The sequence below is a fragment of the Squalius cephalus genome (assembly GCF_949319135.1).
Source record: "Squalius cephalus genome assembly, chromosome: 21".
Classification (NCBI taxonomy): Eukaryota; Metazoa; Chordata; class Actinopteri; order Cypriniformes; family Leuciscidae; genus Squalius; species Squalius cephalus.
The window spans coordinates 4,785,317-4,801,141 of record NC_137142.1 but is presented as its reverse complement, the minus strand read 5'-3'; the positions used below and the strand labels follow the sequence as shown (position 1 = coordinate 4,801,141).

General features: G+C 37.2%; 1 protein-coding gene across 3 annotated transcripts in view; it reads left to right on the top strand.

The window, feature by feature from the left end:
• The first annotated feature begins 2,048 nt into the window (after window positions 1-2,048).
• Window positions 2,049-15,825, top strand: part of eml4 (EMAP like 4) — a 108,108-nt gene continuing 94,331 nt past the window's right edge. For 2 of the 3 annotated variants that reach the window (XM_079855026.1, XM_079855025.1), the window contains exon 1: window positions 2,086-2,364. In XM_079855026.1, the coding sequence (XP_079711152.1) occupies window positions 2,340-2,364 (25 nt within the window). In that variant the 5' untranslated portion in view covers window positions 2,086-2,339. Of the gene's footprint in view, window positions 2,365-15,825 lie in introns of all 3 variants that reach the window. The other variant, XM_079855022.1, reaches the window with a different exon arrangement.

Sequence of the window (15,825 nt, the reverse complement as noted above, 5' to 3'; positions counted from 1 at the left end):
TTGATCAGCGTGAAGGGGTTTATTCTGAGAGAACCACCGGCTGGATGTACATTATCCTGCTTATTACATGGCTACTTGCCACATAAGTAAATAATTAGACATGAAATATTGATCTGAATTGAAATATTCAATTAGGTCTTTAAACGCAAAGCTTCCGCGGAGAGAGCAGTTACAGCAGCAAGTTCAAACTAAACTGACATTTAAGAGATACGCAATACAGTCATTCATATCACTTATTACACAGCATTCTGAATCAATTTTTTATTACTGTTTTTTTTTTTTTTTTATCACCTTCACCCTTCACCCTTTACATTATACATTCCACACACGACACAGTACCAAAAAGTACCTTGGTGTTTTGGACATGAACCAGAGTACAATATCACGAACTCCAGTATAATGATATATGTACCATGATATTACCATCTGATGCCATGGTACTGTCACAGTACTTTTTTTTGTGAGAGGTATTAAACAGCTTACATTTATATTCCTTTGTTTTTGTGCTTGGCCAAATATCTACAGTAATACCTCTAGATACATTAACATAAATTAAATACTGTACATGGCAATAGTGTCATAGTCAATGATCCTGAGAAGTTTAGCTGGGTATTTCTACCAGTTTCTCTTGCAATGACATTATAATTCTACTTCTTGCAAACAAAGCATTTTATGTTAATAAAAGACACAAGTATGACATTTCAACATATTTTATGAAACATGTCTATATAAAAGAATATAATAAATATATTTATATAATAAAAATATTTGTATAAATTAACATTAACCAAGATTAACCCCAACATTTATTTGTGTTCTGCAGAAGAAATGTAAACAGATTTTCAACAACGTGAAGATGAGCAATGAAAAAAAAAGAAGAAGTAATTTTTGGGTGAACGATCCTTGTAACTCTTATCCTAACAACATAATCACTCAGCTAGGCTGTCATTGCTTTCATGCATTTTTCTTAACTTTACTCAAGTCAATTTCCACAACGGAATCTTTAAGTATGACGACTGGATACTGTATACCAGGGATTTTCAATCTTTTAGATTCCATGGACTTTCAAATACAACCCTGTGTTGTACTATTTACATGGTGCTCCAAAGTACTTTTTGTAAGTGTTGGTATTTCACGGTACTTCAGAAGAATACAGTGGTATTTTCAGGGTATGTATATATGGCAAGCCATTTTGACTTGATATGAATTCTTGATATCAACAATTCAATTTTCCCTTGTTAAAATACTTATTCTTTATATTAGTTAGATTTCTACTAACAATGGCAATTTTTGATACCAGTAGGCTAATTACATTTCCACAAGTAAAGAATGTGAAAATGTGAATTCTTGATATCAACACTGATGTCATCACTCCCAGAAATATGAATTCTTGATATCAAGAATTAAATTTAAACTGGTAAAAACAATAATTCTTGAATCTGTAAATCTTGATATCTGTATTTGTATTTTCACTAGCTGCCATTCACATTCAATGGATGATATCCAGACTAGTATAGTTGAAATTTCACATCAGAAATTCAATCATTTTCAACTGGTATGAAATCAATCCTTGATATCAAAAATTAAATTTGAATGGCAGCCTATGATGACACTTAACTAGAGAAAATACAATTACAGAAATGTAATTGTTGATATCAAGAATTCACATTTTAACTAGTGGAAATTGAATTGTTTATATCAATCCTGGGAATGAATAAAAGTCAAAACGGCTTGCCATATATACAGTACAAAGACGTGATATCATCACGGTTCCATGTCCAAAAACACTCATACGATTTCTGTGATGTCTGTGAATTAAATGCATGGGTAAATGACATGGAGCAGCATGTGAACTATTTGAGGGACAAGAAAAAAATTAAATATACAAATGCATAAACAAACAAATGACGTTTGAAGTAGAGTAGCTACAGCAGTGTGCACTTGAGTACTAGAGCTGTCATGTTGAGATGCTCCGTAGTGTCAGACTGTGGCGCACTCGGGCTCGGCCAGTCTGAAGGGAAGCTCGCCGTGCCAAAGCAGGCGGAGTCGGAAACGCGAAAGCCCAGCGCTCCTTAAACTCCCTCCCTCGCCCGCAGGAGGAGTAACCGACCGTGGTGGAGCAGCTCAAGCTCAGGGATCCTCCGTGATCAACTGCCCCAGAGAAGCGCCTCGTTACCCGGACGGAGAACCAGCCGCCAGCCGGTCGTCCCTTTATTACTCCATTTAAGCGGATCAGAGGAGTCCACGTGACATTACACGAGCTCGAGGCTTTCTTCTCACATAGAGGACGAATTCCCACAGTCGCTCCAGGAATATCTCCCTGGATATTTACCCGAGAAATGGACGGTTTCGCCGGTAGTTTAGGTGAGTGTGTATTAATAGATGCTTCTTCTGCAGCAGACATGGCGAGTATAGACACAAGTGTGGAATGTGTGTGTTCACTGTATACTCGTGTCAGCGCTATAGCCACACACACACTTCACTGACACTGCATTCGCTACAATGTGTCAAGACACTCATACCACGATCCTCGCGATGGACGTGTATCTAATGCTGTTAATTTCCGTTGTTAAAACCCTGCTGTGACATGCCATTGGAAAATGCTCTGAACACAATAGGTTACTTCACACACTGCAGCTCACGCTGTACACTAGATTTGCATTTCCATATGGATGGTAAATATAGTGTTTACTTCCAGTGGAGCAACATGATAGTGTTATACTTCCAGATAATGCTCTGGTTCAGGGTAAATGAAATCAGTCTAAGCGAATGCGGCAAAGATGTTGTGTCTATGTATATAATAAGTATAAGACAAGGCTAGTCAAGTTGAAATCAACATGCAAATGCAAATAAATGTAAGGACGGAGAACAAGCCAGTATGCAAATATTACATTGACGGTTAGATTTTCAATGGCGAACATTCTGAGAATTTTAAACTATATTGTTCTATATAACTATATAAGTTCTTGAAAGGAAGTGTTTCCGAATAAGAACTACAACTATGCTTGATGGTGTTCACTGGTGGTCAGTCAGATTAATTTGGTCTGATAACAGTCAGTGGCTGCAGGACTTCTTGTGTTTGTGAAGGCTTCACTCGAGGAGGTTTGTGTGGAATGTGCAGATCTGTTGCTGTAGTGTCTGTCTGGAGGTAAAGGGGTCTTTCAGATGCATGGCTACAGGGGACAGGTTTCATTGCATACTGGATCGAATGTGCTCTAACAGCAGAGAGAATGACATGATCACCCTTTATTGATACTCATGTGTGCTGGAGCAAACTATTTGTGTAATAAAATGTTGCATGGCTTTTTCTGTTAGATAGATATTTGTTTTAGTATTTTAAGACCTGCATAGTATTTAAACCACTTTAAAAATGTATTTAATATATATATATATATATTTATATTTAAGTGCTTAAGTAATGCAACGTAACTTGCATGTAATGCAAGTAACGTAATCTGATTACTTTTTTCAGGTAACTAGTAAAGTAACACATTACTTTTAAATTTAAAACAGAGCTACTTTTTAGTAACGCAAGTTACTTTGCTTTCCCATTTATTGACTCTCTCATCCCCATGTTGAGTGCAGAGGCGTTGTGTGTAAACATGATGGTTATCTTAGATCTTGACTGAATGTGAGCATGCATTTATTTATGATCCAATTAAACTATAGAATATGCAAAAACTTACTTTTATGTAAACATTTTTTTTTTTTTGCTGAAGTAAGAGTTTTTTGTTATTAAAACACAAAGCAAGCCCAGCCCTGTTGAGAAAAAGTAACACAAAAGTATCTTAGTTAACATATTATTTTCTGATAAGTTACTTTTTTAGGGAGTAGCACAATGATGTAATGCATTCATTTTAAAAGTAACTTTCCCCAAACACTGGTAATTAACAGTTAAAATGGCTTTTAACTAAAAAAGAACTTTATTTTTTATAAAATATATTATGTTCATAAACATAAATACATACATGATGTCAGAAATACAACCTGCAAAAACTACAACAACAAGGACAGACATTTAAAATAACATAAATATCCCAGTTATTATTTAAAACAATCAGTTTAAATAGTTTTGAATAGTTTTCTGATCTTGCCGCATCTCTCTTTAATGCAACAGTATGAGTCTGCGTGGGAGTTTGCTCTGAACGTCCAGTCATATAACAACGGCTGATCAATGAAATGCTGTGCTGATTATATAACTTGATTCTGTTGCTTGGTTACACTCGGAGGAGGGCTGAGCACTCAATCTGTCCTACTCTGAGTTACCGTGGTGATGTCGCAGTGTCTGGCAGGGATGCCATGTAAAGGACAAGACCAGTGAGCGACAGAGAGAAAAGTGACAGACTTTTCTGCAGCTGTATACCTGTTATGAAATGACAGTGTTTAGGGTTAGTTCACCCAAAAATGAAAATTCTGTCAGTAATTACTCACCCTCATGTTGTTCCAACCCCGTAAGACTTTCGTTCATCTTCGGAAAACAAATGAAGATATTTGAATGAAATCTTAGAGATTTCTGTCCCCTCCATTGACAGTTACAGAACTACAACGTTGACTCTTCAAAAAGTTCATAAGAGATCTTAAAACTAATCTGAGTTGAGTGGTTTAGGTCAAATGTTCTGAGGAGACTCGATCGCTGGAAATTTTGGATGTGACTGTTGCTGAAATGCTGTGTGTGTGTGTGTGTGTGTGTGTGTGTGTGTGTGTGTGTGTGTGTGTGTGTGTGTACATCAAAAAACCCTATCTACCCTTATCAATGATTTCTAGTTTTCTTTTGCTTTTTTCAAACCACATTTTTAATTATTAAACCACATCATCTATATTAATTTATCACTCAATTTATTACTTAATTGAGTTATCAGTCACATAGTAAATTAAACAGTTTTGGCTTACAGTTTTTTTTTTACTTGCTTTGATTTCCCCGAAACTGCTTCTCTAATGCCCCGGGGAGGAAGGTTTCCTACTCTAAGCGTGCACTAAGCGTGTATTAAACCAGTTCTAGTATCAGTTTTGCACCACAGGTACATCCGTCTGACACAGACCGCACATCAGCCACACACAAGCCTTCTGCTCGCCTGCTTGTCCTCCGTCTCTGCGTCAGACATGACAGCAGCAGAGATTCAACCCACTCTTTCAGAGTCTTCAGTATGACGTACAGTCCCCGTTTGACTCCTTTTGGTTCTTGGAAGATCTAAATGTGGTTTTCTACAATGTAAAATGTGGTTTTGGTCATGACGACAGAGAGAAAAACCTGCACAGCTAAACTTGAAAGATCTGAGCATGTATAGAAAGTAGACTGATTTCCTTTCATAACACCTGTGATATGGGTCACAATAGGACACTTAAAAATCTACTTTAAAACTCATGTTCCAGATTCTTAGAAATGTACTTTAATGTTGGGTTTGGAAAAGTTGTTGATAACTGTTCAATAAATAAAGGTTCAATAAAGGTTTTTAATTTAGTGAAAATTAACATATTCTCCCTGTGAAGGCCTCATAAATGGATGATATTCTGAATGTTCCAATCCAATCTGACTTCTGACCTATAATGCTGAATCATAATCATACACTGTTCGTTCATTAGCCAGAGGAGAACTGACACCCCACCCCCCCGACTGAGCCTGGGTTCTCCAAAGTTCTCCTGCAGTTTTGGTTCCTTGACACTGTCGCTGTTTTCGACTTTCTTCGCCTTTGTCGCCATTGGCTTTTGGCTTGCTTAGTTGGGGACATTTAATTTAATATTCAATAATATTATTGATCTGATTATTGATTATATGAAAACTGAACTGAGCTGGACGATGACATCACTGTTTTCTCTAGAGTGGTGCTATATATATATATATATATATATATATATATAAATGAACTAAATTAATAACATTTATTTATTTATTTTATTTATTTTTTTACAACAAAATGAACCATCACTGAACTTACTTAAGCTGGACTGTGACGCTATTTTCTTCTGGAAACAAACTTTGTTGCATTATTTTCCTGTTATCTTTGTGAAGCTGCTTTGAAACAATCTGTGTTGTAAAAAGCTCTATTTGAATCAAAGGTGACTGACATCGAATGCATATTTGTTTATTTATTTATTTTACAAATATCATGTTCACCACATGACTTATTTTGGCAGGCAAAAGTTTTTAAAATGTTATTAATTAACAGTGAAGCTAAATTTTTTTTTTCAAAAAATAAAGAAAGAAATGTTGATACCAAAATATTTAAGTTTTTGTCAAGAATTAATTGGTATCTTTTTATTTATTTTTATATAGTTTTTTTGTTTGATATTAAGAAACAGTTGAATGGCATCGCAGAAATTAAAAACATACAATAGAAAAGGTGTATTCAAGTCATAATTTAAAATATATTTATTAACTGCATAGGCTAAGCGGTTTTTGTTTGATTGGACAAATATCGTCTACATTTTAGAAGGTGATGCCCTATTTATTTTTGCTATCCTAACTTCACTTAACAGCATTAACAGCATTTGGTGCCGATTAATCGGCAAAACCAATCAATCGGTCGACATTAAACATTTGGCCCAGACTTGCGTGATTTAATTTAATTTTTTCAATTTTCATTGCATTTAGCGCTACCTGATCAGAACAGACCTGTTTTGGGTCGCGACCCACCAGTTGAGAGCCAGTGCTGAAGAGTTATGTGTGTAGGTCAGTAGGTTGGCCCGTGAGCGGTGTGCTGCCTTTTAAGGCATGTGCATGTGTTCTAGTGGCGCTGTGTTGATGTGTAAAAGACTGAAGCTGTGTGCCTGATGGAGGTGTAGGGTCTAGCTCATGGCTAGTAAAGGCCTTCATGCATCTTCAAGCGTTCACTGTGCTGAGATGGCGCCAGGTTTTGATCTGCACCCACTCACCGCCCGACTGTCGAACTCAACTTAAAAATAGCAGCCGCCCCCTCTCCTCCCGTCGCCAGGTGCATTCCCCGCCTCCATTGCTCAATCCCAGGCCTCTGTGGGGCCGCCAGTGGGTTTTCAGCTTTTCACACCACGGCGCTGGCTGGTACAGAGTGAATAAAAGACAATAAATAGTCTTTATCCACTTTTAATAGAGGATATAAGTGGATACATATCATACTCGATACATATCACAATACTGAACTCATGATACAATATTATTGCGATACTCCAAGACATATGATAAAAGGTTAACAAAAAATGTACTGTTGATTAAAATGGAGAAAATTTGGTATTACTTTGTGGGTGTAAATGAATAGGCTTGGATATGGTGCTTGAAACCCAATGAACAGGACAATAGAGACACCAGAATAAACATATTCATGATTCTGAAGCAGAAAACACAGAATTATTTCAGACGAAAAGGCTTGAAATCTTTCACTGACTAGATAGCCTATATTTGAAATAATGTAGGCCACTTTTTACTGGTAACATCAGATATTTGCCATTATCAGGACCCACAAATATTCCACCATCGCATTATTTTACATTATATTCAACGTTATACATAGTAGTTTAATGTAGTACTGACGATAAAACTCTGAAAACTTTTTCAAAAAAATGAGTCATTTTTATTTTGGGTGAACTATCCACGATACATATTGTTGCGTTTTTGCGTTGCAATATATTGTGACACAATATATTGTTACACCCCTAGTGGTCACAATATCATCATTTCAGTAGTCGTATCAATACAAGAAAGATTTCACAGTTCTCTGTGTACCAGTTTCGGTACCAGAGCAAAAACTATTGTAACAATTACATTTTATTAATTTAACTATTTTAAAATAAAAATATTAAAAAAACAAAATTAGTTCATTTATTAATGCTATTAATAATTATAAGTAAATGGTACATTAAAACATGTAGCCTAAGCCTTCAAATATTATTCCATTAAGTAAACATTGCATTAACAAGATCACATTAAAAGTTAGTAATAAAATGAAAAACAAAGAAACACGTTACAGGTATCAGAACAAGTGGCAGGTCTATTGCACTTAAACTTTAAGACTTCATGCATGGATCTACTTTGACATAACATTTTTTTGTCCTGTCCATTGCTATTGTTATTGTTAATGTCAAACCTCGCAATTTCAGATTCAGTCCATTTTAATTTAGTTCAAACTCCCATAACTTGCAGTGTGTACTTGGCAGCATGAAAAATCAAACTTTTATTTAAACTGTGAAAGCATTATATACAGAAAGCGAGCACCACTCCATTTATAATCACTGAAGCTTCAGTGCAATCTCACTGACTGAATGAAAACTCCCGTTATAATCAAAAAATCTGTCTACACTCCAGTGAATCTTTTATTTACTCCATTGTCTTTATACTCTCTGATTCACGAGGTTGCAGAAGCTCCCGCTGAACAAACTCTGGCTTATCGAGCGGATTCTGACTATCTCTGATTGGCCATTATGTTCACATGCTCATCAGTCATGTCTGTGATTGGCTGCAGTGCTCATTGGGTACTGAATTGACTCTGTATTCTGTACTGGACAGTACTTTTGACAACAGCCATGACCTGTTGTGGCCTTGACTATGGCACTCTGGTTTTCCACTGAGTAGTTCACACTTAAAGCGATTTGCAGTGAAAAAGAAACCAGAAGCCATTCGTTTTCAATTCGAGTTGGTGATTTAGTGGGATGCAGCATAGTTTAGTCCAGCGATGTAACAAAGTTTTTATGCAAACACAAAATGACATATATGAGTGAACATTGTAAGACGTCTCCTGTGAGATACTGTAGTTGGGAAAGATGGAGAAGTTAATGTTAATGTGAGCATTTCACTGTTGTATACTAACTGTCTCTTGCTCATATGTAGTTTTTTCATTCCACTGCGCTGCTTTTGCATTGTTTTTCTATGTAAACATGCACTACACGGACGTGTTCGACTTTTGCAAATCTCACACGATGCAGAATTCGAAAAAATACAGCGCTCAAATCAAAAGTTGTTCAACTTTTAAAAAAAACACACAAAAAAAACATCTGTAAACCTTTTTTTGTTTTTTGTTTTTTTTCATTCCACTACCACACAAAAGTATGTGGTGTATGAATGGCCCCATAATTGTTCATTTGTTCATAATATAATGCGTTACCAACGCTTTCCCCTCTAGAATTATTGTGAAAATCACTTTTAAAATCGTATTGTCCAAATATTCTATCATCGCAGAATCCCCCATCTTCAGTACATGCTCAGAAACGTAGTGCTAGCATGATGACATCTTGTTCTACGTGAAGCTAATTATTTTCTAAATCAATTAGCGCTATGCTAATCTAGTAGCCCAAGCGGTTAACTTGCTAAATGAAAGCTAACAAAGGGAAATTGGACCATTTTAGCTCCAATGTAAAATTAAAAAGTATTTAGGAAAATCCACTATGTGATTCAGAGACCTGCAGCGATAAAATGTGATGTCTAAAACAAGGACACTACAATGTTTTTAGTCAAAAGCATCTTCTAAATGCAATTTTTTCAGATCTGGATCATCAGTGCACTGGCTTAGGTTTCTGATTCAAGGAAACACTACAGTATGTCTATTTTTTTCCTGAGTGTTTGTGAACCCCCCCAAAATGTTCAGATGCAAATACATTTTAATGCCACCAAATAAACACAATTTAGCCTCTGTGGAAGCGGTAATGGGATGTGAAGACCACATCATTGTTGAAAACCCTGCTTGTGTTGGTTTGGGATGAACAGGTCTCCAGCAGCGCTCACGGTTCATTTGCAATGTGTCATACTGGGTTTTATGCGAGGGTTTATTTTGGAAGTATCTGATTGTTTTGACTGTATATGACCTGTGATGTGGTTTTTTGTGCGTTTGTGATCGCACATGGCATTTCTTAACATGTGTTTGCTGAGTTGCACTTGGAAAGACTAGCTGAGGATCAGATTACAAAATTCCTTCTTTGAAAGAAAAAAAGATGGAGGGAAGCAGAGGAGAAAGCTGGAGACTGAGACAGAGCAAAGGGAGGGAGAGATCCGGAAAGGGACACACGTGTGCCCGAACGCTTCCAGATGCTGGAATGTTGCCTCCCAACTTTGTGCATTCTTCATTCCCTTCTTCCCTTGTAACAATGGTTGAGATTTCAGCTGGAGTGAGAGGAGAAATAGTGTGTGAGAGTGTGGACACAACGGATGGATGAAGCTTGATGAATTGCAGAGCTTCTGATGAATTTAGCTTATATCTTCATATAATATCTTGATTATATAATGAATATTGAGGAAAAAGCATGAAACAATTTCTTGGTTTATGGGTTTGATATACTTGCTCAGCCGTAGGTACCATCATTTCAACCAAACACACTTTCTTAGATAGTAGATTCACAATGTTTAATGTATTGAACTAAATACAGCCAAAAATCTAGTTAAAAATAATGAATGCATGTTTTTCTACACAGATTTAGAAGCCTGGAGTTGGTAAAATGTTTTAATGTTTTTCAAAAAAATCTATTCTGCTCACCAAGGCTGCATTTATTTGATCAAAAAATAGTAATATTGCGAAATATTATTAATTATACAATTAAAAATAACTGTTTTCTATGTGAAAATATGTTCAAATGTAATTTCTGTGATCAAAGCTGAATTTTCAGCATCATTACTCCAGTCTGAAATGATCCTTCAGAAATTATTCTAATATGATGATTTGATGCTCAAGAAACATTTCTGATTGTTATCAATGTTGCTGCTCAATGTTTTTGTGGAATTCATGACCCCCCCCCCCCCCCCATGATTTTCTGATGAATAAAAAGTACAAAAAGTATATGTTAGTTTTTTCTTATCACTTTTGACCAATTCAATGCATGCTTACTAAATGGGAGTAATCTTTTCTTTTAAAAGAAGAACAGTAGTGTATGTGCATCAGTGTAACATATTTATCCTTTATATATATTTTTTTTACTGAAACATTTTAACACATGAATAATGCCTCATATTTCTGTAAATATTTTGGAGTGATGACACTAACAAATTATTGCAAATGCAATTATTAACATTTACATTTATGCATTTGGCAGACGCTTTTATCCAAAGAGACTTACATTGCATTTCAAGGTACACATTTAGATTATTATAAGTTCTTGCTTTCCCTGTGAATCAAACCCATGACCTTGGCGTTGCAAGCGCCAGCGCTCTACTGTTTGAGCTATAGGAAAGATATCATAGATATAATATCAGATATCAACGATATCAAGATATCATCAATTATTATAATGGTTTTTGAACAGATTCACAGAAATGAATCAAACTTAACAAATATAAGGCTGTTTTTGCTTCTTAGATAAAATAGTATCATAACACACTTATCTAAATGCATTAAAATCCACAACATTTATTATATTCCTTTATTTTATGTCATTGTGATCAAAGTCGTTGTGAATATATTGTGAATGTTTAAGATATCACACAAACCTATTCTGTAAGCTCATGCATAGAAAGTGTACTGAACACGCAAGGCTCGACTGATGTATTAGTCCAGGCCCTGGAGCCCCAGCAGACGCCATGAAATTGAGAATTGAATCAGTTGAATCAACTCATTTGAGATGTGTTTATCTCTGCTGCACTGATAGTGCCGATGAACAGAAGGGGCCAGATTTTGTGTTGGCTGTACTGTAACCTTAATCAGGATTAATCAGGATGTGCCGCCATCCCTCATGAGTGTGTGTGTGTGTGTGTGTGATGGGGTTGTAATCTCAGGGTGGAGTTAAATCCACATGTCTAGTAGAACAGCATGTAGACTGAAGTGGTTCGAGATGGATTAAGCTAATGGTTGGGTTGGACACAGATCTTGGATGAGGTTTCAGGCACCCTTTCCCCTCTCATGGAACCCAGTCAAAGATTTTAGACTGACATATTGAGTTCAAGATACACATGGTCATGAAGAAAACCATCTGGATCATGTGTGATGTGGTTTTGACTCTATAAATGGTCCATAAACCATGAGGCAAACTGAAACGTGTGTTAGGATAAACAGCCAGTTTGGCAAGTAGTGCTTCAAAAGTTATAGTTGTTTACTGTGTTGTTTGTCTCTACAAAAGCATCTACGCATAAACACATATATTCCGAGTCTGTGTGTCGCAGAAGACAGGTGTGTGCTCAGCAGGAGCTGGATCAGTATCAGATGTGCCTGCTTATCTGCTCACGGCCTCTTTTCAATTAGTTTGCCTTCTAAAGTCAATAGATAGATCAGTCCCTCTTCTCGTCGTGTACACGTTTTTTCATGTTATTTTTTAAATGAAGTATCTAATGCTCTCTAATGGGTTAGTTCACCCAAAAATCAGTGTCATTGACTCACCCTCATGTTGTTCCAAACCCGTAAGACTTTCATTCATCTTCAGAAAACAATTGAAGATCTTTTTGATATTTCTGACCCTTCATTGACAGCTACACAACTACCACTTTGACGCTTCAGAAAGTTTATAAAGAGATTGTAAAACTAATCCATATGAATTAAGCGGTTTAGTCCAAATTTTCTGAAGAGACTCGATCGCTTTAAATGAACAGATTGAATTTAGGCCTTTACATGTAAACATGATCAGGGAACATAAACAAAAGCTCAACCAAACCTGCTTGACACCCGACAACAAACCTCATTGGTTCTTGCCGAAGCTCAAACGTGCTGCGTAACACGAGAATGAACCTCATTGATTCTTGCTGAAGCTCAAACGTGCTGCGTAACACCAGAATGAACCTCATTGGTTCTTGCTGAAGCTCAAACGTGCTGCGTAACACGAGAATGAACCTCATTGGTTCTTGCTGAAGCTCAAACGTGCTGCGTAACACGAGAATGAACCTCATTGATTCTTGCTGAAGCTCAAACGTTCTGCGTAACACAAGAATGAACCTCATTGGTTCTTGCTGAAGCTCAAACGTGCTGCGTAACACGAGAATGAACCTCATTGGTTCTTGCTGAAGCTCAAACGTGCTGCGTAACACGAGAATGAACCTCATTGGTTCTTGCTGAAGCTCAAACGTGCTGCGTAACACTAGAATGAACCTCATTGGTTCTTGCTGAAGCTCAAACATTTTATATTTACATTTACATTTATTCATTTAGCAGACGCTTTTATCCAAAGCAACATACAAATGAGAACAATAGAAGCAGTTAAACTAACAATAGGACAACAATATGCAAGTGCTATTACCCTTCCCAGTTTAATCTAACGCAGTACCTGTTTTTTTGTTTTGTTTGTTTTTAAGATAATAGATATAGAATAGAAGATAAAGTGTTAGTATTAATGGATCAAGTGTTGCCGAAAAAGGTGCGTCTTCAGCCGTTTCTTGAAAATGGACACGGACTCAGCCGCTCTGGTTGAGTTGGGCAGGTCATTCCACCAGCAGGGAACAGTCCTGAAGAAGGTCAGAGAAAGAGATTTTGTGCCTCTTTGAGATGGCGCCACAAGACGGCGTTCACTTGCAGAGCGCAAGTTTCTGGATGGCATGTTAGTCTGAAGTAATGAGTTTAGGTAAAAGTGAGCAGAGCCAGTGGTTGTTCTGTAGGCAAAAGTCAGTGACTTGAATTTGATGCGAGCAGCAACTAGCAACCAGTGCAATTTTGTGAGGAGAGGAGTGACGTGTGCTCTCTTCGGCTCGTTAAAGACCACTCTAGCTGCAGAATTTTGGATCAGTTGCAGAGGTTTGATAGTGCAATCTGGAAGACCAGCCAGGAGAGCATTGCAATAGTCCAGTCTGAATAGATCGAGTGCTTGGACAAGGAGTTGTGTAGCATGTTCTGATAGGAAGGGCCTGATCCTCCTAATGTTAAATAAGGCAAATCTGCAGGACCGGGCAGTTCTAGCAATGTGGTCTGTAAAGTTCAGTTGATCATCAATCACAACTCCTAGGTTCCCGGCTGACCTTGATGGAGTTATGGATGACGAACCTAGCTAAATGGAGAAGTTGTAGTGTAAACGTGCTGCGTAACACGAGAATGAACCTCATTGGTTCTTGCGGAAACTCAAATGTGCTGCTTAACACGAGAATGAACCTCATTGGTTCTTGGTAAAGCTCAAACGTGCTGCAAAACACGAGAATGAACCTCATTGGTTCTTGCTGAAGCTCAAACGCGCTGCATAACACGAGAATGAACCTCATTGGTTCTTGCTAAAGCTCAAACGCGCTGCATAACACGAGAATGAACCTCATTGGTTCTTGCTAAAGCTCAAACGCGCTGCATAACACGAGAATGAACCTCATTAGTTCTTGCTGAGCGCTGCATAACACGAGAATGAACCTCATTAGTTCTTGCTGAGCGCTGCATAACACGAGAATGAACCTCATTGGTTCTTGCTAAAGCTCAAATGTGCTGCGTTACACGAGAATGAACCTCATTGGTTCTTGCTAAAGCTCAAATGTGCTGCGTAACATGAGAATGAACCTCATCAACGTCAAGCAAGCATGACTGAGCTTCCAATTACCATATCTGATGTGTGAGTTAATGAATGTTTACATGTGAATAAAGGCCTAAATTCTTTATAAATGCAATGCCTAAATGCAATCTGTTCATCATATAAACACAGCGTCATCCAATGCTGAAGAAGAGCCGGATCTGAAATTAAGATATGAGTGTTTGGTTTCTGCTGCAAGTGGTCGACCAATAACAACAGACTTGGCCATCTGGCCAATCAGAGCACAGTAGGCTCTTAGTAAGGAGGAGTTTAGAGAGACTGAATCCTTTATCGAACCATTTCATACATTGTGAGAAAGAAGTGATGCAGCAATGTATGTTATGAGGAAATTTAAGTGTTTTTTTTTTTTACCTTGGATGCATGTAAACCTATTGTAGGAGACTTTAAAAACAAATTTTGGAAATAAATGTACTGTTTAAAGTGAGGTCCCCTTAAGTTTTCTTGCGTGACATGCTGACAGACAGGTACAGTCTCTCTCTGCCATGTTGTGCAGTGCTACTTATTTTTAGCCATTTTGTCAGCTATAAATCATAAATGTGCAGCGTCTGTCATTTTCTGCCATCGGACGACACTCACGCTATTCTCCTGAAATTCTAACCTTTACCACACGCTGGCCACAATCACTCACCTACGCACACAAACGGATGCACACACAAAATACTGAGTACAGCTTCCTCTGTAAACACACAAGATAGGAGTGCACAAGTTGACTTGTGTGATTTAAACCACAAAAAAACTGATTTAAGGAAATAAACATTAAAGTGCTCCTAATGTGCTATTTTAAAGGTTCCTACTTATGTTTTTAAGGTCTCTTACAATAGGTTTACATGCATCAAGGTAAAAAAAACAAAAAAAACACAAGTTTTCTCTTAATATACATTGCAGCATCACATTTTTTCTCACAGTCTGATACGATTTGATAAAGGATTGTCTCTCTAAACCTCGGCTTTCTGAGAGCCTGCTCTGCTCTGATTGGTCAGATGACCCAGTCTGAAGTGATTGGTCTTCTCTGCTCTGATTGGTCAGACAGCCCAGTCTATTGTGATTGATCTACCGCTTACCACTAAACTAAATGCCCATTACCATCTGACTTTCAGGTCCAGCTCTTCCTCAGCACTTGATGCACAGTGAGCATGTTTACATAACTCACAAAAATCAGCTCATTGAAATAACCTGTTGTCCGGGTTTACATGCAAATCAATAACTCGACAACACAAGTAAACCACATTTACAAGACTAAATCAGCCTATTTCCCAGTAGTGACGTCAAAACATAATAATATGCGTTCATATTATTAGTATTTTCATATTAATAGTATTTTCATTTGTTATGTCGGTTGTGGTGTTAAAGCATTAAAAACTGTAGAAGAGTATCATATCATGTCAGCGGGAAACTTCATATATCTTCTCATGCAGATAAAGATGCAGCATTTTGACTGTACCAAATTCTTGA